Raw genomic sequence first — 25,302 nt, 5'->3', positions numbered from 1 at the left:
GCAAACCTTGGGCACAGCTCAGTTTTCAAGAATATTTTAAACAGACATATGTTTTATTTTCATTGACAATCCTTGTCCTTGCCAAATCAGGATGACTGACACCATTAATTTGCAATTTCCTAAATTTCAAGAGGTTTTTTTTTTTGATTGCAATACATATAATGGTTTACCTAATTATTTTTTTTCAAGGTTCGGTTTTTGATGTTTAATTTCAAAATCAACTTAAGATGTCTCGAGCTCCATTAATACACTGTGATACTGCTTCACTCATTTTCTTGTGAGGCACTTACTTTAAAAAAATTCATCTTTCTAATGACTTTAAATTACTCTACAGTGCACATACCAATTTACAACTATTACAGAATTTTACATTTTTTTCCCAAAGCACTTCAGTTTTAAAGATGTTCTGTATTTGGAGGTAGAATGAGAGAGAGTTAACTTTCAAAAGGGCATGAATACAATTTGCAGCCTCTAACATTCTCTACCCTCTCTGATGTAGAATGTAACCTAAGTAAATAAATTCTTAAGTGCTCAATGGGCACATAAATAAGCTTAGGCTGAGGATTTTATAAAATAATTTTCTTTTCATTCAAACTAATGACAATATTCTTTATAAATGGACGTACACTGTGTGTGTGTGAGTGTGTTAATGTGTGCAAGTGTGCAGGGGTGTGAATGAGGGAGCAAGCATGTGTTTGAGTGCATGCATGAGTGTGCGATGGTATATTTCAGTATATGTGTGCTGTGCAGTGTTAAAGACTGTGTGCATGTTATTTTTGGTGTCTTCCCCCAGTGGCTAAGGTTGGTTCAGGGGGTTGTGTAGGCTTCCTGGTGGAGGGGACTGGTGCCTTTGTTCTGGTGGATGAGGCTGGATCTTGTCTTTCTGGTGGGCAGGACTACGACTGGTGGTGTGTTTTGCGGTGCCTGTGACCTTATTATGATTTTAGGCAGCCTCTCTGCTAATGGGTGAGGTTGGAGAACTATGAACCTGCAGCCTGTGAAAAGGAGACATCAAACACAGTTAAGTTAAGCAAGATGAGAAGACAGAGAAACACACAGCAGACGAAGGAGCAAGGTAAAAACCCACCAGACCAAACAAATGAAGAGGAAATAGGCAGTCTACCTGAAAAAGAATTCAGAGTAATGATACTAAATATATCTAAAATCTTGGAAATGGAGTGGAGAAAATACAAGAAACGTTTAACAAGGACCTAGAAGAACTAAAAAGCAAACAATGATGAACAACACAGTAAATGAAATTAAAAATTCTCTAGATGGGATCAATAGCAGAATAACTGAGGCAGAACAACAGATAAGTGACCTGGAAGATAAAATAGTGGAAATAACTACTGCAGAGCAGAATAAAGAAAAAAGAATGAAAACAATTGAGGACAGTCTCAGAGATCTCTGGGACAACATTAAACGCACCAACATTCGAATTATAGGGGTCCCAGAAGAAGAAGAGAAAAAGAAAGGACTGAGAAGATATTTGAAGACATTATAGCTGAAAACTTCCCTAATATGGGAAAGGAAATAGTCAATCAAGTCCAGGAAGCACAGAGAGTCCCATACAGGATAAATCCAAGGAGAAACACGCCAAGACACATATTAATCAAACTATCAAAAATTAAATACAAAGAAAAAAAATTAAAAGCAGCAAGGGAAAAACAACAAATAACATACATGGGAATCCCCATAAGGTTAAGAGCTGATCTTTCAGCAGAAGCTCTGCAAGCCAGAAGGAAGTGGCAGGACATATTTAAAGTGATAAAAGGGAAAAACCTACAACCAAGATTACTCTACCCAGCAAGGATCTCATTCAGTTTTGACGGAGAAATTAAAGCCTTTACAGACAAGCAAAAGCTAAGAGAATTCAGCACCACCAAACCAGCTTTACAACAAATGCTAAAGGAACTTCTCTAGGCAGGAAACACAAGAGAAGGAAAAGACCTACAATAACAAACCCAAAACAATTAAGAAAATAGTAATAGGAACATACATAGCGATAACTACCTTAAATGTAAATGGATTAAATGCTCCAACCAAAAACATAGACTGGCTGAATGGATACAAAAACAAGACCCGTATCTAGGCTGCCTACAAGAGACCCACTTCAGACCTAGGGACACATACAGACTGAAAGTAAGGGGATGGAAAAAGATATTCCATGCAAATGGAAATCAAAAGAAAACTGGAGTAGCAATTCTCATATCAGACACAATGGACTTTAAAACAAAGACTATTACAAGAGACAAAGAAGGACACTACACAATGATCAAGGGATCAATCCAAGAGAAGATAAAACAATTGTAAATATTTATGCACCCAATGTAGGAGCACCTCAATACATAAAGCAAATGCTAACAGCCATAAAAGGGGAAATCGACAGTAACACAATCATAGTAGGGGACTTTAACCCCCCACTTTTACCAATGGACAGATCATCCAAAATGAAGATAAATAAGGAAACACAAGCTTTAAATGATACATTAAACAAGATGGACTTAATTGATATTTATAGGACATTCCATCCAAAAACAACAGAATACAGTTTCTTCCCTTGTGCTCATGGAACATTCTCCAGGATAGATCATATCTTGGGTCACAAATCAAGCCTTGGGAAATTCAGGAAAATTGAAATCGTATCAAGTATCTTTTCCAACCACAACGCTTTGAGACTAGATATCCATTACAGGACGAAATCTGTAAAAAATACAGACACATGGAGGCTAAACAATACACTACTTAATAACCTGAAATCACTGAAGAAATCAAAGAGGAAATCAAAAACTACCTAGAAACAAATGACATTGAAAACACGATGACCCAAAACCTATGGAATGTAGCAAAAGCAGTTCTAAGAGGGAAGTTTATAGCAATACAATCCTACCTCAAGAAACAACAAACATCTCAAATGAACAACCTAACTTTACACCTAAAGCAATTAGAGAAAGAACAAAAAAACCCCAAGTTAGCAGAAGGAAAGAAATCATAAAGATCAGATCAGAAATAAATGAAAAACAAATGAAGGAAATGATAGCAAAGATAAATAAAACTAAAAGCTGGTTCTTTGAGAAGATAAACAAAATTGATAAAACATTAGTCAGACTCATCAAGAAAGAAATGGAAAAGACTCAAATCAATAGAATTAGAAATGAAAAAGGAGAAGTAACAACTGACACTGCAAAAATACAAACGGTCATGAGAGATTACTAAAGCAACTATATGCCAATAAAATGGACAACCTGGAAGAAATGGACAAATTCTTAGCAATACACAACCTTCCAAGACTGAACCAGGAAGAAACAGAAAAAATAAATAGACCAATCACAAGCACTGAGATTGAGACTGTGATTAAAACTCTTCCAACAAACAAAAGCCCAGGACCAGATGGCTTCACAAGCGAATTCTATCAAACATTTAGAGAAGAGCTAACACCTATCAATCTCAAACTCTTCCAAAATATAGCAGAGGGAGGAAGACTCCCAAACTCATTCTACGAGGCCACCATCACCTTGATACCAAAACCAGACAAGGATGTCACAAAGAAAGAAAACTACAGGCCAATATCACTGATGAACATAGATGCAAAAATCCTCAACAAAATACTAGCAAACAGAATCCAACAGCACATTAAAAGGATCATACACCATGATCAAGTGGGGTTTACCCCAGGAATGCAAGGATTCTTCAATATATGCAAATCAATCAATGTGATAAACCAAATTAACAAATTGAAGGAAAAAAACCATATGATCATCTCAACACATGCAGAAAAAGCTTTTGACAAAAGTCTACACCAATTTATGATAAAAACCCTCCAGAAAGTAGGAATAGAGGGAACTTACTTCAACATAATAATGGACATATATGACAAATCCACAGCCAACATCGTTCTCAATGGTTAAAAACTGAAACCATTTCCTTTAAGATCAGGAACAAGACAAGGATGTCCACTCTAACCACTATTATTTAACATAGTTTTGGAAGTTTTAGCCACGGCAATCAGAGAAGAAAAAGAAATATAAGGAATCCAAATCAGAAAAGAAGAAGTAAAACTGTCACTGTTTGCAGATGGCATGATAGTATAAAAAAAAAAGTCTGTGCACCTGCACCCAACTACATGTTTGCAATGTACCACAATGTTCACTGCAGCACTGTTTACAATAGCCAGGACATGGAAGAAACCTAAGTGTCCATCGATAGATGAATGGGTAAAGAAGATGTGGCACATATATACAATGGAACATTACTCACCCATAAAAAGACACGAAATTGAGTTATTTGTAGTGAGGCGGATGGACCTAGAGTCTGTCATTCAGAGTGAAGTAAGTTAGAAAGAGAAAAATACTGTATGTTAACACATATATATGGAATCTAAAAAAAAAAAAAAGAAATGATTCTGAAGAACCTAGGGGCAGGACAGGAATAAAAACGCAGATGTAGAGAATGGAGTTGAGGACACGCAGAGTGGGAAGGGTAAACTGGGACGAAGTGAGAGAGTGGCACGTACATATATACACTACCAAATGTAAAATAGATAGCCAGTGGGAAGCACTCGCGTAGCACAGGAGATCAGCTCGGTGCTTTCTGACCATCCAAAGGGGTGGGATAGGGAGGGTGGGAGGGAGACGCAAGGGGGAGGAGATATGGGGATGTATGTATATGTATAGTTGATTCACTTTGTTATAAAGCAGAAACTAACACACCATTGTAAAGCAATTATACGCCAATAAAGATGTTAAAAAATATAAATGCCTTTTTAAAATCTGAAATAAAGAAAAGAGTGTGTGCATGAGTACAAGTGTGTTTAAGAGTGTGTGCATGAGTGTTTCAGTGTATGCATGTTTGTGCATTTGTGTGGCTGTGAGCATGTTGGACTGTGTGTGACTTTCTGGTTTAAATATGTGCTTGGAGATTAAATGCGATGTGCACTTTTATTTAGGCAGTCAGTAGAGTGTGCTCTAGCCTCAGCATAGAATGGGGGAAATGCCCCCCCACCAAGTGTATCTGGAACACATCTATAAGATATTTGCATAAACACGCACAGAATTTATACCTTGCTTGAAAATTTGCAGGGAAAAAACAGCGATATTTAAATTTTGCCCCAGGATTTTGCACCTGGTTATATCAGTTTAATAGATGTAAATCAGCTGCCAAAGTTGGGAAATGTTCCTTCCCTGTTGCTTTAAAAATTTTTTTGGATTACTTTATTCTCTCTGGGCTCCTTATTCTTAATGACACATGTCACTTTCACAGCGATTGAGGATACTTTGAGATTGATAGTTAAAAGACTGTAATTAACATCGTTTCCACTTCAGACCACCTTGAGGGCGCCAGGCACATTTCTGGGACCAGGTAGATGCCCCTTCGTGGATACATTTCCCTTTTGTTGGTTAAAGTATGCCGCTCTAGAAGGTAGAAGGCAAAGTCCTAGGGGCCAAACCTACCATGTCATGAGTGCCAGGTTCAGTGCTAGAATCTTTACATACATTACCGCGTTTAATCTTCATGGCAACCTTGCAAAGTAGTGTTAATTCCATGTTTGAGATGAGGTGTTGTTGCTCAGAGAGGTTAAATGAGTTGCTTAAGGTCATGTGGCTAATTAGGGGTGAGGCTGGCATCAAACTCAGTCTGTCTGACACTGAATTGTGTTCTTTGTATTACCCTGTGCTGAACCTTTTTGACTGAATCTGAAAGTATGACCTTTACAGAATTTATATCTTCCCTCCCTGGGCCTGGGGTTTATTTGATTGCCTGCTACTCTCTGGCCCTCAACTGCCTTCTCTAATGATGCCTAAAAACTTGATTGATATCAAGTTCACATCTATCTACCTTAGAGGTAATGAATAAATTCACGAACCATACTTCCAATGATGTTAAACCTCACTATGTGTTTTTTAAAAAAATATTTATTTATTTTGGCCGCTCCAGGTCTTGGTTGTGGCACGCGGGCTCTTTAGTTGCAGCATGCAGACTCCTTAGTTGCAGCATGCCAACTCAGTTGTGGCATGCATGTGGGATCTAGTTCCATGATCAGGGATTGAACCTGGGCTCCCTGCATTGGGAGCACAGAGTCTTACCCACTGGACCACCAGGGAAGTACCTTGCTATGTGTTTATTTCAAAGTATACTGGCTTGATTACACTTGTTTTAGAAACTATTTACTAACCATTATGTGCCAGAGATATTACACCCATTTTACAGATACTGACATTGAAAATTCAAGAGGTAAGGTAATTTGCTTCAGACTACATAACCAGAACCAGCCAGCTCTACAGTCCTGTTGACAGCCCTGGATAAGCTTTTCTGGCAAGGTCTGGGTAAGTCATTGGATCTAATCAAGCCTCATTTTCTTCATTTATAAAATGGGAATAACAGTACTCTCACTGCAGGATTGTTACAAGGATGAAAGGCAATATACATATAGCATATTGAACATAATAGTTAATACGTGATAACAATTATCTGAGTCATTACAGTTAATGATGAGTATGGGCTTTGGCAATAAATAGACCTAGCTTCAAAGGTTCTGCCTCCAAATGGCTATGTGATCTGAGGCACACTGCTGAACTTCTCTAGGTTTTCATTTCCTTATCTATAAAATGATGATAGCATTCTATAGCACCTTTTCCCAAAGTGGTTCCAAAGAACACTTCTATCTCTGCAGGATATAAAGAAATGTTAGGTGAAACCTGGGTTTACTGATCAAAATTTTGTGGGAAGCTCTGGTAGACAGCTTTCCTTACGCAGGGAATTTTTAGAATCTATAACATGAGAATGTGCTTTGTGAATTTTCAAGTGGGAACTAACATGTAGATTTCTCCTTTTACTTTTTCACCATAGAATGGTTTTTGTTTGTCTATAACATCTTGCAGTAAACAGTTGTATAGAAAATACTTTGGAAATACTGACTTGTCATGAAGATTAAATGGATAATATTTGTAAAGCACGTATATAGTAAGAGCTCAATAAATGTAGTATCTTTGTCACTATTATTATTATCATAATCATCATTATAGTCATTAGTGAGCCCCACCATGGTACAGATTACCTGGGCCAGAAAAGGTATGTCTAACACATTTGCAGAAATAGGGGGTCTTCCAACTTTGCAGACAGAGGTTTTTGTCTGCCAGATTAGGTTGAATTTGTCCAGTGTTGGTAGAAGCTTCAACAGACAATGTACTATATAATAATTATATTGGTTGTATCTGTCTATATAAAATAGAGTCCTCAGAGTCACCGAAGTGTTCTTTGATGACCAGGATTTTTCTGGTACATCCCAGGCTGGAATTCCACAGGTAGAGACCCTGTTGTTACACTGTCTTTTCTGATTGGTTTAAACATGTTCATGAGACCTTGTGTTTAACACAGGTATCTTCCCATATATGACAGTTTTGCCTCTTTCCCTCTCCACTTAGCTAAGAAACAATAACAATTACAAAACTTGGCAGAGGTAAGGTGAACCGCTATTGAATGTCTTGACTTATATACTGGACTGTCTTCCTTTTGGTCCTGATTCAGTTCGCTGACAATCTGGAAATGATTTGCCTTTACCCTTGTATATCTCCTGTCAAGGTGCACACAGTTTGCTTAGATATACAGCCCTTTTAAAATCATCTTTAAACTTTTATCCATTCTCTGCTCCTTTTGGTAGAATTAGTCATATCTTAAGAGTTGAATTCTAGGATGGTGGTGGATCCTATTGCTTTCTACCAGAAGTCTTCAGGGACTATGTGGGTTGCTTCCCCAGGAACCAATCTTTTAGAGAGAGATACATTTTTAGAGGGAGATGTATTAGCCCAAAAGGAAATTTCCTCACACATAAAAAATGTTTTTACGCACCAAACCTGCTGGTACTGAAGAGTAGGATGTGGGATAAATGTACAAGAAACTTTGTCTGTATCTAGCCTGGAGGCCAACATTATAGATTTTATTTGCTATATAGGATTATTGACTAGGATTAGCTTCTCTTTCTCACTACCTTGCTTAGATGGATATTACGAAACAGGCAGAAATTAATAATTTTGTCACTATTTTAACCCTTGGTATAGCTGTTCTAGAGCTTTCTTGCATTTATGTTTGGACTAACAATGCCAGGAGGCTGAGAGGATTGAGATGGACTGGGAGCTATCGCACTCCATTGATTCCCAAGGACCGTTTCAATCCTTCCCTCATGGTCCTTAAGCGAGGGACATCTCTCATTATGAATGGGTTGATGATAATTAAAATGGATACACTCTCTGTCTCTACTGTCCTAGTATCTGGTTTGCCAAGAATGCTGGATAGAGAAAAACAAACGTGGTGACCTTCCTAAATAAAAAGAGGCCATCGGATTTTTATCAAAGTCAAGCTGTGTTTATGAAAAGCTTATTGCTAAGTAAAAACTCAGATTTCATATGACCTTGTGGAAAGATCTGAATTTGGTTGTTCCATAAAGAGGCCAGGGTCTGTGGTAGTTACACAGGTATGTACTTAGAGAGCAAGGTCATGGCATCTCAGATGACAACTGACAACTTGGTGATCCGGAGCCACCTCTGTCTATGTTTTAGTAATTCCCCCTTATATAGCACACATGATTTTTTAAACAATCAAGCTAAATAAAGCAGCCGAGGAAGATTTCATGGTTGAAGAACCACCCAAGAGCCACTCTGAATGACAAGCTCTAATCCGTGCCAGTTTGTTTATTATCTCTATAGGCTTTCTGGCTGGACTCAAGAGTGTTCTAACTCATTTTATGACATAAAAACTCTTTCGTCCATCCAAGTTAGAAACCTATTACTTCATTAGACATATTATTTAAAACATATACTGGTTTCCTTCTTGAGAGATTAAAAGTCTGGGCTTCACAGGCCTATGTTCTATACAAGAAGTAGGTTATCATTAGGCATTTAATTATTCTACTGTTGTCCCACATTTGTATTCTTTATCAGATTTTGCAGAACTCTGAGTATAATGACTTGATGCTTCTCCTGTCTTAGGAAATATAAGTATAAGCATTCTTCTATACTTCTTTCTTATGGGCTTATTGTTATAAACTAGAACTGGATTTAATAATGGTTACCCTTGGTGTCTTAGTGCCAAAAAGGATTGTTGATCAATTATACTAAAACCCAAATCATCATTTTTGGTAAACCCTTTTCCACATATAGCTGACTTTGTTGACAATCCTATATTATAAGGTACTTATTCAAGTTACCTTGCTACCTGAATATGTTCAGTTTAATTTGGAAGATACATTTAGTCATATTATGTTCAGTTTAATTTAGAAGATACATTTAGTTATATTTTCCAGGCTAAACTTAATACTGCCATATGCTAGAGCAATGCTGTCCAATAGAAATATAATGTGAAACTCAAATGCAAGCCACAGATGTAACTTTAAATTTTCTAGTAGCCACATTAAAATATTTTTAAATACAGGTGAAATTAATAATATATTGTCATTGTCAAAAATATTATCATTTCAACATGTTATCAATACAATAACTAATAAGGAGATACCTTAATTCATTTTCCATACTAAATCTTGAAGAGGATCCGTAGGTGAAGTGTCTCACTGTCCCAATACAAAGAAAGTTTTATTTCCATTGAGCTATGGGTTTGGCTTTATGTTGAGGACATGGTGAGTCATGGAAGTGATCTTGTTGCCCTGGTGTGTTGGTTGGAAGCTAGAAAACTACAATGAAATTTGATGTTATTTAGCTGTGCACATGGCTTCCTTAAATAAAGATTACATTTCTTGGCTTCCTTTGCACCTAGGTGTGGTCACACGATTTAATTATTGGTCAATGAGATATAAATAAATGTTTCCAGCAGCAGCATCAATGAAGTCTCCTTAAAAGAGAGGAGACAGGCCCTTTTCTCCTCCATTCTTTCACCTTGCCTGAAATGAAGATGTGGTGGCTGGAGCACTGGCTGCCATTCTGTACTATGAGGATAAGGGTCCCATCTTAGGGATACTAGAGGTGTGAGCCAGCAGAAACTTTCTTTCTGGAGTCATCATATAAGCCTTGGTCTGCCTACCTCTAGATTTCTTTTGTGTGAGAGTAAGGTCAAAGTTGTATCTTGTTAAACCTACTCTTTTTTGGGCCTCCTTTGAGGGAGGTATTTCCTGTTACTGAATCTAATTTAGCAGACAGATAAGGAATATAAATTTTCCTTGAATGTGATTTTATGAAGAATAGCAGGACTTAAAGTAAAGGGAGTGAAGAGATAGAATAAATACTTTTTAGCCAACTTTTCAGTGAAACATCTATTCTACAAACACAAGAAATAATACCATTTGGGAAGGGACCAAAAAAAATGTAATGACTTTGGAATAGAAAGAATTTTCATACTCCTTTAAATTAATTCAGCTTTACCACGTCTGAAAATGAATTTCTTTGAGACAGCTACTAATCTATCTTCTACTTACAAAAGATTTGTCTTTGAAATGTGTCTTTACAATGAGAATTGAAATATAATGACAATAATGGCTACCATTTATTATTATAATTTAATGTCTACTATGGGAGAAGCACTATGCTAGGTGTTTCAGATATATTATCTCATTTAACCCTTACAACTACCCTACAAAGTAAGAATTACTTTCCCATTTTACAGGAGAGGCTCGAAGAAACCAATTAACTTACTCAAGGTCACACAGTAACTCTTAGAAGCAGAGCTGGGATTTGAGTTCATTTCTGTCTGAATTTCTCTATGCTGAATCTCTGATGATTTTCATAACATTGTTTTTTTTTTCCAACACTGGCTCAGATCACTTTCATCAACCTACTTCTCCCCTAAATCATAACATTCTGATAGTCAAGGAAGAGACAGATGCTGGGATCCTGCCCTGTATATATGCTCATTGCCAATTTTCCAGAGATTCAGTGGCAGTGCTGACAAAGGAAAGGTAACACCTGTTGAATTTGAACAAGGCTCTCTGAATGGTATATTGGACAAAAGGTCTAAACCAGAAATCACGAGACTTGTCTCTCATATTAACTATATGTCTAATTAGCTACTTGACCTTACACAAAATCATTCAACCTTTCTGGGCCTCAGTTTTCTTTTATAACAGGAAGGGCAAACCTAGGTGATCTCTAAGATCTAATCCAGTGTCAATATTCCATGATTATGCCAAAAGTCTGTCAAAGGAGAAATAAACAAAGATGGTTGGAAATGAAAGCAGGCAGTAGTATTTAGAATGCTTTACCTCTCACTGCTTGACATGCAGAATTCAATTTTAAAAATGAATGGACCTAGCAGAGAACTGTGGGAAGCTCTCTTTGATTGTTGAAATTGTTTACTCTTGACTCTACCGTTAACTTTGACTGCTATGGCTTCAGAAATATCTTCTGAACAATACTTCTCAGAACATTCTTCCAATGCATACTAACTGAACCATTTTGCTAGCTGGAATAAACTCTTCTAGGTTTGTTGGACTCTAATGTGTTCACACATACCTTAGTAGAAAAAATTCTTGATTTAATTAGAACTTAAATATTTTTTCTCCACTTAAAGTGAAAAACGTTAATTATTAAAAATAAATTGAAATGCAAATTTAGCTGAAAAACACATTTTGCAGGTGTATAAACTGAGATCCATAGTGGCTGATTAGCTTAAGATTATATGGAGAGTCAGAGGTATGCCAGTACACCAGAGGCATCTGCTGATCTGGGTGACCTAGAGTTCTGGTGAGGGTCCAGAGTGGGAAACAGACTGTTAGCTGAACCTTGGGCCTGCACAGGATCAGGGATCCATATTAAAACCAATCTAGATGAAAATGTGCCTTGCAGAAACAGACTAGAAGGAAATAATCTGTCTCAGGCTTGGGTCTGAGGATGTTAAATAACAAGCCTCCTCTGATACTTCATGGTGACTAGCCAAGTTTCATGTGGGTTTGGGGCCTGAATTTGTACCATCTGTATGGTCCGAAAAACTGTAACCCGAGATTTTTAATTTAAACTTTAAATTAGGGCTTCCCTGGTGGCACAGTGATTGAGAGTCCGCCTGACGATGCAGGGGACACGGGTTCGTGCCCCGGTCCGGGAAGATCCCACATGCCGAGGAGCGGCTGGGCCCGTGAGCCATGGCCACTGAGCCTGCGCGTCTGGAGCCTGTGCTCCGCAACTGAAGAGGCCACAACAGTGAGAGGCCCGCGTACCGCAAAAAAAACCAAAAACAAACAAACAAAAAAACTTTAAATTAGTACAAATAGTTACCATGTTGTACACCTGAAACTAACATAATATTGTAAGTCAACTATACTACAGTAAAAAAATAAAGTTTGCCCTGATCTGTAGTGCAGACAGGTTCTGACAGAAACAAATGTAAATCTTCCCCAGACTCAGAATTTAAACATATTTGAACCAACAATTAAAAAATAAAAGAAACAAAAAAGCAAGCCATCATATACAAGAGTTGACAGAAACAAGAAACCACAGACCCAGACCCACAAAGCCTTAACATGATCTATTTTCAAATATAGCATATAAAATAACTATGTTTAGTATGTTTAAAGAAAAGAAAGTAAACAAAAACAGGATTAAGGAGCAAGAAATTGCCAAAAATTAATGAGGCATATTTGAAAAAAAACTGAATTAAAATTTTAGAAATTAAAAGAAATCACTGAAATTTAAAATCTAATGGAAGGGTTAACCATCATAATAAACACAGATGAAGAGATATTTAGTGAGCCAGAAGACAAATTTGAAGAAATCACCTATAAAACAAAAGAGAAACAAAGAAATGTAAAATCGGAAAAAGAATAAAAGACATAGAGACCAGAGTGGGACGGTCTAATGGAACTTCTGAAAGGAGGTAACAGAGAAAGTGGGAAAATCAAGATTCGATGAGATGATGACTGAACATTTTCTATGATTTATGAAAGACATGGGTTCTTTTCTTTTTTAACATCTTTATTGGAGTATAATTGCTTTACATTGTTGTGTTAGTTTCTGCGGTATAACAAAGTGAATCAGCTATACATATATCCCCATATCCCCTCCCTCTCGCGTCTCCCTCCCACCCTCCCTATCCCACCCCTCTAGGTGGTCACAAAGCACCGAGCTGATCTCCCTGTGCTATGTGGCTGCTTCCCACTAGCTATCTATTTTACATTTGGTAGTGTATATAAGACATGGGTTCTTATATTCAAGAAGCTCTGCAAGTCACAAGCAGGATAAAAACAAAATTAATCCACACTGATCCTTAGGATAGGACACTGGGCTGTGAATTCTATTGCCAACCTCAACTCTGAAGCATACACAATAAAGTAACTTTTTCCCTGTGTCTCACAGCAAATTAGTTCCTTCAGTTATAAAATGAGGAAACTTATTACCAACCCTGCTTAGACCTTATGGATGTTACGAGAGTAATAGAAACCTGTTTGCTAGGTTATTGGGAATGTGGAAGTACAAGTACAAGTCAAGTTCTTTATAGCAGAGGCAAGTACCCATTCAGAATTTCTATGAGCTCCACCTTATTAAGTTTCCAGGGAAAAATGTATTGTCCTTACTCTTTAATGAAGGACTAATCTCTGTCCTTCCTATGCCTCTTCTTCTTTCCAATGACTCAGAAGAATACATGTAGAGCAAATCTCTGGAACAGTCCTGGAGGTATCTTGTATCATTAAAGCTCAATATGCAATCCACATTCTAATAATGACCCCGGCTTATGGCCATAATAATGAAATGAAGAAAATGGATATGTAAGTATTTGGAGAAAAAATTAAAACCAACAGATAAACGCAGGAAGTTTTAATTACAGGAAGGAAAGTATCCTTCAGTTTATTTGGGGGAGATGTATGGGGTGCTCTTCAATATCTCTAATCATTTGATTTTGCACAGGACTGGGACAACTTATTCTGATCCTTGCCCATGTCCTGGCCACCGACTGTGCACAATTGATTTCTGGCTTCCTTGGAGCTCTCTCAGCCATCTCCACTAGAGAAGCAGGCGGCAGGTCAGACTGTGGAGGTGGGTACCCAGGTGACCACTTGCCCTGCAGGATCTCACCTACAGGGCCAAATACACCTTCTAGATACACCCTTTTCTGGGTCTGTTTTCATTTCATGTAGATAAATGTGCATTGAGAAAAATGCCAAATAGAAAATGAATTGGAATTCAGAATAAGACTTTGGGTAAATGAGAGGAATGCACTTAATAGTGAAGCACAGAATTTTCCTGTTTTCTTTTGATGCCCCTATTGGTCTGTCCCAATGCATTCCTTATTATTAACTGTACTTTAACCATGTAAGTAAGCATGCATCTTCACACTCATGCTTACTTAATTACATTTTCATGCTTCACAGTTGCCACCTTATTTTAATATATGTTCCTGGTTTGAAAAACAATTTTAAAGCTTTAATGTCCTGGAACAGTCAGCAGAGTTAGTTCAGATTTACAGAGAGGAAGCTGCAAATGTTCCTCCTTTTTCAAACTTGTCAAATTGTCAAAAGTTTCGCTGGATTTTTGCATTGCAGCCTGCTAATGATGGCAGAACAGGCATGGTTTTTATTGTCTCAGAACAGAATGTAAAAGACGTATTTTGAAAACATTTGATATTTGATGCGCTTTGAATCACCACACTGTGTATATAATCTTATGGCTATTAAATGAACTCTCTTTTATAAAAATAAGGGATTTTTGAATCTGAGAATATTTTGGGGTTCAGTTTCTATTTTCACTTGAGACAAAAAAAACTTAGGGGGTGTCAAACCATCTCTGAGTAGGATGTGTTGCTAGGAAATCATGATAATAGTATGATTTTTTTTCCATTTCATATCTACCTCTCAAAAATATTTATGTGGATTCCATCTTACACACTTAATTTGAATTGAAATTCTATTAAGGATGCTCTTGGGTTATATTTCTAGTGTCACCAATGAACTTCATTTACTGATTCAGTAAATCTACAGTTAAGGTTTTGACCTCACTGTAGTGTTAATGGTGTAGCCACTATGTTTCAAGCAGGGGTTTGTTTTATTAAATCAATCAAATCAGAGTCACCTTAAGGTTTACCCTTTATTTTTTTACTGAGTAGAAAAAGAATTACTTTAAAGTAAATTAGATCAGAGGTTGTCATACTTTGAATGCAAGTTAAAAATAATTAAGCCTACATAGGAATTAGTCATAAGCCTTTTGTCCCTGTACGCTAAAAAGTACTTCCCATCATGGTTCGGTGACTATTTGTCTATATTTGAGCTTTTCTTTAAGTCCAGGGAATCTGTAGCATTATAATATATTAACATTGTTTACTAATTAATAGAAACTTTTCTTCTGAGAACTCAGCTACTGTGCCTAAGAAATTCAAGTGTGTTCCCCGAACTGAAGAGGGAAAAGTACCTGCAATCCTAGGTTCCTAATCTGGGTACATTGATTATCTATTTTCTACTGAGATACTTAATGGTAGTTACTTTATATATGAGTGGATTTTTCTCTTCAGTGGCATGATGAATGACTATATCATTGTGCCCGCAGCATGTACATTAGATTTTGAACAAAGCTTCTTTATCAAATGGCAGGTACAACCCTGCTGTTACTGTAATATCTGTAGGAAAAATACAGCGTACGCACTAATCATTTCAAATGGCCTAATCAATACTGGAAATTGCAGGAAAGTGATGCATTGCATATGATAGGTATGTAGAATCAGATGAAAATCTTTTGATTATTGGCACTTTCAATAAAGGGGAAAACTAATAATGTTTTAAAAGCATATGATACTTGTGTAATCAAGGAAAGTTTTCCTAGCAATAATAATTATATGAGTCTTTTACAACTTCCTCCTCTAATTATCCGTTTTATTAGTAGATGCACATCACCATCCATTAGGCAACACTTAAAAACATAACGAGACATTGTTATATATACACATGTATACGTGTGTGTGTGCATATATATCTCTACAAATAGAGGTAGATTCTCAAACAGCATGGTCTATATATCAAAGTATGTTTGTCCTTATAATGAAAACAAAACTATTTACAATTAATATTTCCTCACCATAAACAATATGGAGTTAAGAGAGTTTATGGACTACATCCATGAACCATTCATAATCAGTGTCAACAGCTCAATAAACAGTATCAAGAATCATAGATCTCAGTGTTGAAAGGGGCCTCAAGGGTCATTTGGCTAATCTTCTACCATTTCAAAAATGAGGCAGCTGAGACTCAAAGAAGTTAAATTAGTTACTCAAGGTCACTGTGCTGTGAATAGACACACAGGTGCACACGCACAGAAATACACACACGCAGTGTCATCTCTCTGATGGACAAGATGGCCACATGTCATAGGATAGCCTGAAAACAAATATCCTTATAACAAAGCCTTCTGGGATCTTCAGGAACTAACCCGGCTTGGAAGGGGTACATGATGATAGTACCTCAGATGATTTCTGTTATATAGCAAAAACAAAAAATATATAGCAAAAAAATATATATATATATCTGAGGTTCAGAAATACTTCAGGGCGTAATGTTCCATCTCTCTAGCTGATTAATCCAGTTCTAAGATCCAGTATAATGAGAGGTAATCATGGTAGAAAGAGCAGAAGCTGTCCTCTCTTTGTGAACGCTTACCTTCTATGAGCTTTTGTGCTCCCCTTCAAAGACTATGTGACCAGGAGAAGCCAGATTTTATGAAAGACATGTAGTAGATGCATTTTACAATGCTGATATTAGAAGCCAAGGCCAGTATCTTCAGTATAGGCTAAATGTATTACTGGGATTTCATGGCAAGGAGTTCTATTTTAAGGGAGTATGATTTGACCTGCGGTATATCCAAATCTAAACTATGTTATAACTAGCTTCTAGTGTATTCCTCTTGAGGTATTTTTAAAGACTAATGAGTTAACCTTTGTGAAGTACCATGAGACCTTCAGGTTAAAGAATCCTGTATCAAGTATCAATTCACTGCCACTAACAATACTCAACGTACCTAGAAAACAGACTGAAAATAATCAGTAAACGATTCACTGCAGTCCCCTTGGTATCAGAGCAGCACAGTTAACATGCTAACAGCTAAGCGTCATGCGCTTAGAGGAAGAAAATGATCAATGGCAAAGAGCATATCCACCACCTTTGAAGTGACATGATCCATTATAAGAATCAGATGTTAAATTGCATCCTGTACTGAGCACACTCAATTAAAAGTCTGCACAGTGAGATCATCTCGATGGTTAAGTATGCTCTGTGGGAACAACCTTTATGGAGCTTAAAAATCACAGAAGGACTATTCATACCATGACACCGGAGATTTGGAAGGCATTTCCTCCCCCTATTTTTCAAGTTGGTAGTTTTATTAGGAAGCCTTTTTCCTGAAAGGCTGCAAAGTTTTGGATCATACTTATTCACTCTTTTGTTTCTTTGAGCAAGAGATGCTTCCAGTGTTTTTTCTACCGGGTCTAGAATGGATGAACGTGGCTTTAGTCTGCATTCTAATTTAGTCTACGTTTAGTCCACATTGTATCTGGACAAGAATGTGTCATTCATGCACTTGATATTTGATGCCCTTCATCTCCTTGAACTTTCCCTTTTCAGTAAGCTAATCTATACACCTGAGTCCCTGGCTCCTTGTCTAACTCTTCCTTTGGTGGGGGTGAGGGTGGAGGCTAGAAGGAACGCTAGATGTAGAATGAAATCAACAGCCCTGGTTTCTACTTGCACGTTTGCAAATTAGCCAGGTCTATGGCCTTGGACAAGTCATTGAACCTCGCTGGTCCTCAGTTTCCTCATGTTTCAAAAACTTGTACACTTCTTGTTCATCGTTTACTGTCTATCTCTCCCAGCCAGACTGCAAGCTCCACTAGTGCAGGAATCTTTGTATTCCTCACTGATGTATCCCAAGAGCTAGCACATGGCACATAGTAAGTGCTCAAGGAAAATTTGTTTAATAGAAGAAGTGTAGAGATATGTGGTTCAATGTTTCACAAATGTGGTAGCCTCTAGTTCACCTGTCTCAGCACCCTTAAGGATTCTAGTGCACTAAAGCCAGAGAGGCAAAGCAGTTTGCCCCTAGATGTGAGAGCTAGGGCACCATTCTAACCTCCTCATTTAATTGTCCATTGGCCAAACATTTATTGAGCCCCTATTATGTCCCTGTCATATATGTGGAATCTAAAATATGACACAAATGAACCTATCTACAAAACAGAAACAGACTCACGGACATATAGAACAGACTTGTGGTTGCCAAGGGGGGGTGAGGGAGGGATGGATTGGGAGTTTGGGATTAGCAGATGTAAACTATAATATATAGAACGGGTAAATAACAAGGTCCTACCGTATAGCACATTCAATCGCCTGTAATAAACCATAATGCAAAAGAATATGAAAAAGAATGTATATATATGTATAACTGAATCACTTTGCTGTACAGCAGTAATTAACACAACATTGTAATTCAACTATACTTCAATAAAATAAATTTAAAAAAAAAAAGACTTTTCCAAAGTCTTCTTGGCCGTAGGGTTTCTTCTCAAATAACCCAAGCCCCCCTCTTTGTGCTCTGCAGTACATGGCCTTGGACACAGCCTAGCAATGATACCTCTTTATACATGGTGAATTAGGTGATGGGCTCCCAGAGGACAGTATAGTACAATGGTTCAGTGCATGGAGCGTGAAGCCAGAATACCTCAGTCCAAATTCTGACTCTGATACTTGTTATAGGGGTGACTTTGGGCAAGTTATTTAATCTCTCTGTGCCTCAGTTTCCTCATGTGTAAAGTGGGCCTAATTACAGTACTTATCTCATAGGGTTGTTATGAAGATTAAGTGAACAGAAGTCCAACAATTAGAAAAGTGCCTAATACACAATACTTGTTATGTAAGTGTATGCTCTAGGCCATGATACTATATCTGACACATGGAAGGATGGAAGGTATTTAATAACATTTAGTAAATAAATTAATAATCAGGTTAGAGCTATACTGTACAGTCCCCTAATATGCAGTTACTTCCCTTTTGTTAACTATCTTCTAATTGTTCAATGTGTGTTCTCCACTAGCTCCTTGTGTGCAAGGACCACGTCCATCTTGTTCATCACTATATCCCCAGCACCAAGCACCATGCCAAGCACATAGTAGGCACACTACATTTGCTAAGTGTAAAAATGAGTGATTTTTAAGATTTGCATTTTAGTTATTATTACACTGTCTTTAGCATTTTAATCATTTTCTGAAATTGTAAAATGCCATCCTTTCTCCCATATTATTTCTATGTGAGGCAACAAAATTTTGTACAGTGAAGTATTAGGTTAGAATTAATTCCCTTAACAGAGCGATTCTCCTGTTTCTTTATAGTACAGGATTGCAGATTTTTGGTTCAAAACTATTTCAGGTGCTCACAGAGCACCTGTCCTTCTTGCTTATCACGTGCCATTTTACATCCGCAACAAAATTCATCAGCAGAGGCTTTGTAAGAGCTATTACTTATTAATTCTGCTCACTTAATGAGCACATGGTCTGAGGATAAGAAAAAAAATATATAAAGAACGATCCCTTATTTTTGGTTTAGGTGGAAAAACAAGTCACGTACTCAAATACCTACATCACAACGCCTTTTTTTTTTTTTTTTTTAACCGGTACGCGGGCCTGTCACTGCTGTGGCCTCTCCCGTTGCGGAGCACAGGCTCCGGACACGCAGGCTCAGCGGCCGTGGCTCACGGGCCCAGCCGCTCCGTGGCACGTGGGACCTTCCCGGACCGGGGCACGAACCCATGTCCCCTGCATTGGCAGGCGGACTCTCAACCACTGCGCCACCAGGGAAGACCCACAATGCCTTTTTGATTCTCTAGCAATGAGTGTGGTAGGATTTCAGAGGATCCTGTTGATGTGATCAGGAAAAGTTTTATAAAATGGCTAAAACTGTAGTTGGTCTGGGTGGATGAGTTGAATTTTCACAGGTGGACAGGGACTAGCATTCCTGCTGAGGAAAGGGCATAAAGAAAAGTGGGGGTAAGGAGAGCATACAGATCACTTTAGTGCAAGGAGGGATTTATGCAGGAAGCAGAAGTAGAAGATAGGCTGGAGAGAGAGATATGGAATAGTTTGTACTGGGCTTTTGGTAACAGGCTAGGATATCTGAAGGTTTTCTATAGACAACGGAGAACTGTGGATGATGTTAGGGTAGAGAAGCAAAGTTGTGGGACTATTAATCGGGCAGGAACATGGCAATATAGAAATAGAGTAAAGTGCCTGGTTAAGTTGAGTTTTTACATGATGGGACACCCAGTGTAAATATTCTGCAGATGGCTGGAAAGGAAGGACTACTTAAATTTGGGGAAGACATAGATTTCAACTAATCTGTATAGAACTGATAACAAAAGACTTGAGAATGGATGAAATAACTACAGGAGAATACAGAACGAGGACAGAAGTTCAACTACAGAACTATGACAACGAAAAATACGATTAAAAGCCCAGCAGTATGTTGTATATGAAAATCCAGTAAAATACTAGCCTAGGGAATACCTGGAAGCCCTTTATAACCCATGAAGGCATACAGATCAGAGTTTAAGAGACACTACCTTAAGGTAAAGACCGGTAAGAACTTGGGAGTGAAGGAAGAAGAACAAGAAGAAAACTCTGACATACCTGTTGAGCAGTCAGATCCTGTCCACTTGGGATCGCAGCTGCATGTTCCAGTGTCCAGGAGAAAAGTCCCGTGTCCTGAGCACTGCTCTTGACATATGGGAAGTGGCGTTTCACAGTTGATTCCTCCCCAACCAGTAGAACAGTGACATTCTCCTTTTACACAGATGCCATGGCCAGAACACATTGGGTCTAAGCAGTCCTCTGAAGGCCCCAAAAAGGAGGGAAAAGGTTGAAAGTAAACAGGTGTGGCCAGTTTACCTTAGGACAATGAAACCGAGATACACTGATTTCCTAATATTATATCATTTATGCTGTTTTAATTAGGCAATAAAATGACTCATGTAAACGCTGTGTTCAAACCAGAATATTATTAGCACTTAAAAACATGGTAGGCTATCATAAAGGTTGCAACCTAAATTTAGAAGAAGGAAACCACACATATGTTATGTGAAATTATGAGCAGTGTATAGTACTCCCACGCAAATGGGTTGGTGGACCAGTGTGGGCCTTCAATAAGAATTCCTTGGCTTTGTAAGAAAGATCAAGAATTTTTAGTAAGTCATTCCTCGTCTTTTCTGAAATTGGAATCATAGTTCCCAGAAATGGCTTTTATTTGATGTGTCTAGAGGAGTTTTTATATCTATTTAAGTTTGGATTATTTAAGGTATTAGGTGAGGTGACTGCTGTTTCATGAAATCATACAATATAATCAATTTCTTATAATTTCTCATTTATCCCTAAGCACTGAAAATGAAGCATTTTTAACGTAATTTCAAAATTCTTTTCCTCGTGGCTTCTCCTTCTACCAGGATGCTGTGACATAGTTTTCAATGCTTTAGAATATCACAGACTCAATTATATTTGTCTCGGATTCTGTGAAGTCTGGAAATTTTTGGACACATTCTAACAAACACTCTATTTTAGAAGTAGATTCCTATGTTTGCCTTGGGGAAAATCATTTTGTGCTTTTAATTGAGTGACCATCCCACGGAAAATGGGAAAGTTGATTTCCAAATTTTTGATCTTCCCATACAAATAAGATGAGACCAAAATAACTTAACCATGATGAGGATGTATGCTTTGAATTACTTTTCCAGCAATGGAAATAGACTGATACAATCTGCCATCATCTGCAAGACTGGCCTACTTTTAGGGTGTGGCATGTACCATGGAACAGAGTCAGTCTAACTAAGCAGTATTATAATTAGTGTTATTGCCATTATAATTAGCCCATGATCTCAGGATCATTAGCACAATGCTTTAATACCTGAGCGAATCAGCAAATAAACACCAGAAGGTACATCTGATTTCATCCGTTCATTATTTGGAGGGAGAGGAAAAGTCTAAAATGTAGAATATTGTTTCAGAAGGAGGTAATTTTATTACATCAAAATACAATAATCTTAATAAATGATATAGTAGTTAACTTAATATAGTATCTTTTTTTAGAAGGCCACCTTCCATGAATAGGCAAGTCATACGTAAGTAAGAGGCACAAAGTCATATGGCTGAAAGGACCAGGTTGGTAGTATACATGAATGAGATGGGCTGGATGTAAGAAAACAGGGTGTCAAATGAGTTGAAAATGACACCCCCACGAAAACCTGCCCATGGATGTTTACAGTAGCTCTATTCATAAGTGCCTAAATTTGGAAACAGCCTTGATGTCCTTCAATAGATGAATGGATAAACAAACTGGTGTATCAAGACAATGGAAATTCAGTGAAAAGTAAATGAGCTATCAAGCCATGGAAAGACATGGAGGAGACAAATTCATGTTGCTAAATGGAATAAGCCAGTTTTAACTTTTCCATACTGTGTGATTCGAATTATATGACATTCTGAAAAAGGAAGACTACAGAGACAGTAAAAAGCTCAGTGGTTGCCAGGGGCTGGAGTAGGACGCGGGATAAATAGGTGGAGCACAGAGGATTTTTAGGGCAGTGAAATGATTCTGGATGATACCACGATGGTGGATACATGACATTATCCATTCAGCAAAACCCATATAATGCACAATACCAGGAGTGAACCCTAAGTAAACTATGGGCTTTATTTAGTTACTAATCATAATGTACCAATATTGGTTCATCAATTGTAACAAAGGTACTTTACTAATGCAAGGTGTTAATAATAGGGGAAACTCTGTGTGTGTGTGTGTGTGTGTGTGTGTGTGTGTGTGTGTGTGTGTGTGTGTGTGTGTGTGTGTATGTAGGGGTGAGGGCTATATGGGAACTCTGTACTTTTTGCTCAATTTTTATATCAGCCTAAAATTTCTCTAAAAAATAAAGTACATTAATTCAACAATGAAAAAAACAAACAAACAAGGTGTGCTGGGAATAAGTGTCCAGTTTAAAGGAAGCTGCTGCTAATTGGCTACAATCATTGCCACCACATAGGAATGTGGGTCCAAGGTTACCAGATTTTCTAGTTGTTCAAGAGAAGCTAGAAACAGAGACTTTTATATGACATTTCTCTATTTTAAATTTTGGGAAATACGTCACATTAAACAACAACGAAAACACCACCACTACCACTTTGTGAATCAAACAAAACCCATCCATGGGCCCAGTTCAACCTGTGAGCTCCTGGTTTGTGATGTCTGACTTAAAATATTTTTTGTTAAAAAACTGTATTTGAAAAGTTTATACCTTTAAACATGGTATTCCTTGCTATCTTGGTTATTCTGTAAATTTTCTTAGTGGCCCCTAGAAGGCAAACATAAGCTAAGTCTTTTTTCCAACGACTTACAAGATTTAAATTAGAAGGGTCTAAATTAATTAGGTTAAATGTTTTTCAGGGCAGATTGTAGATGTTGTGATAGACACCATTTTTTGGTGAATGTCTGTGTGTCCATATAGCATCTGAATGTACAACTTAAATATCATGATTGCAGATGGGTTCCCATAAAAACAGCTTCCAAAAGTAACTCAGGAACTCTACTGCCTTCCCTAGGCCCAATGACATTCATATTGGAACAGATACAATCTTTACACCAAAATTCTACTATGGCTAATGGGAAGTGGAAAGCTAAACTCTGGCTTGCTCATGGAGTGGAATGAGATTAAACTCTTTAAAATGCTGTGTAATCGTCTCAATGAGCCATCTTTAAAAAGCAATTATAGTGCATTTTCAGCAGTCTCTTTCCTGAACAACAGTTGTGATGAGACCATCTCCCATGGTAATGGTTTAGTATTATTTCTGAAAACAGTCTTATTTGAGGAATGTGACATGAAAAAGGTCTGATTACTAGTAAATTTATTTTCCAATGTGTCTTCTTTAAATTATAAAACTATTACTATTTTGAAGTATGTTTTGTAAATGATAAAACTATTGTGTGTGTATGTGTAAAGGCTCCTTTGGGGGTGAATTTTAATATAAAGGCACTGCCTCAAAACTCATTAGTGGTAAGTCTACTTCCTTAGGCATGGACGTCAAGTTTCAGCAGGAGGTATGTAAAAATAAACAATATAAAGCAATAATAATAATGGTAATTACAAATCACTCCCAAAGAAAACATTCGTGAAATGGTTCCAAATGTGCACGTATTATTTTTATTATGTGCTTTAAAGTAAGATGTAGCCTAGTGCACTCTGTAATAATGAAAGCATGTAAATTAACACCTAAAATCATCAGTATGGAAATTCTCAAGTTATAAAACAGTGTTAAAACGAGGGGGGAAATGCCATTTTTCACTACTGCTCTGCAAGGGCCACAGATAAAGCCTCATGTTAATATTAGAGGCTGTCAGAAGAGACACGAACTCCCCCGCTCCATGTACTAAGGAGACATGTTGAGCATTTAATGGTTTGCAAAGACCACTTACATCTCTACTAGAAACCCAGAATGACACCTTGGACAATTCAGTGAGAGAAAAGCCTGGAGCAATAGATTAACACAGGGCTCTGACCTTCCTCGCATATTTCTCCTTTGTATCCTGGCACACAGATGCAGACTCCCATGATGCAGGTGCCGTGGCCAAAGCACGTTGGGTCAATGCATTGCTCTTCTGGAACGTCGCACTCTGGTCCCTTCCAGCCATTTCGGCAGACACAGTGTCCTTTCTCGTATTCTCCGTTCCCACCACACAGCACAGGGCATGAATCTGAAGGTTGGCAAATGAACTTGTAATGTTCGCATAATGCTTTTAAAATCTCCAAAGAGCAATTCTCTATCGATTCTCGTATAATATTTCTGGTAAAAAAAATTGTACTATTTCTGTCTTACCATTTATTAAATCGGCACATGTTCGTGATTACAAACAGAATTTTCCTCTTATGGGATTGGGGGAAAGATAAATTATAAAAACATCCTGAGTGGAGAAATTATTTCAAGTACTTGCTTTTGATTCCACCATACTCTTAAACAATTATTATTATCATCATTATTATAAGCTAGGATTTTTCTCTTTTATGGTTTTTCTTCCTCAAGCAGATGTATGCTACTTTCAGGAAGAAAACCCTGAAAATCTGTAAAACTAGTAGGGAGTTATTCGTATTATAGAATGTTATCTTTAAAAAGTTGTGCATTTAAAGAGATTTATGCTGGACAGATGTCTGTGCCTACCCCACACTGTGCAGACCTTTATTAGAACACTCACTCCGCTTTGTCACTGTAGGTCTCCTTATTAAAAATATGGGCTTCCTGAGGGCAGGGCCTGTACCTTCTCTTATTCATTTTTTCAATACCAGCCATCACCTCTACTTCTACCTCCCACCT

The 25,302-nt window shown here is 37.6% G+C and overlaps 1 protein-coding gene across 1 annotated transcript in view; it reads right to left on the bottom strand.

Moving 5' to 3' along the window:
* TENM1 (teneurin transmembrane protein 1) overlaps window positions 1-25,302 on the bottom strand; it is a 361,765-nt gene that overhangs the window by 244,691 nt on the left and 91,772 nt on the right. Inside the window, exons 10-11 of the mRNA XM_067722679.1 lie at window positions 24,494-24,688; window positions 20,584-20,784 (exon numbers count right to left, since the gene is read on the bottom strand). Coding sequence (XP_067578780.1) covers window positions 20,584-20,784; window positions 24,494-24,688 — 396 coding nt within the window. The remainder of the gene's footprint in view (window positions 1-20,583; window positions 20,785-24,493; window positions 24,689-25,302) is intronic.

The sequence above is a fragment of the Pseudorca crassidens genome, chromosome X (assembly GCF_039906515.1).
Source record: "Pseudorca crassidens isolate mPseCra1 chromosome X, mPseCra1.hap1, whole genome shotgun sequence".
Classification (NCBI taxonomy): domain Eukaryota; kingdom Metazoa; phylum Chordata; class Mammalia; order Artiodactyla; family Delphinidae; genus Pseudorca; species Pseudorca crassidens.
Note: the sequence above shows the minus strand (reverse complement) of the source record. Positions and strands in the feature narration are given on the sequence as shown.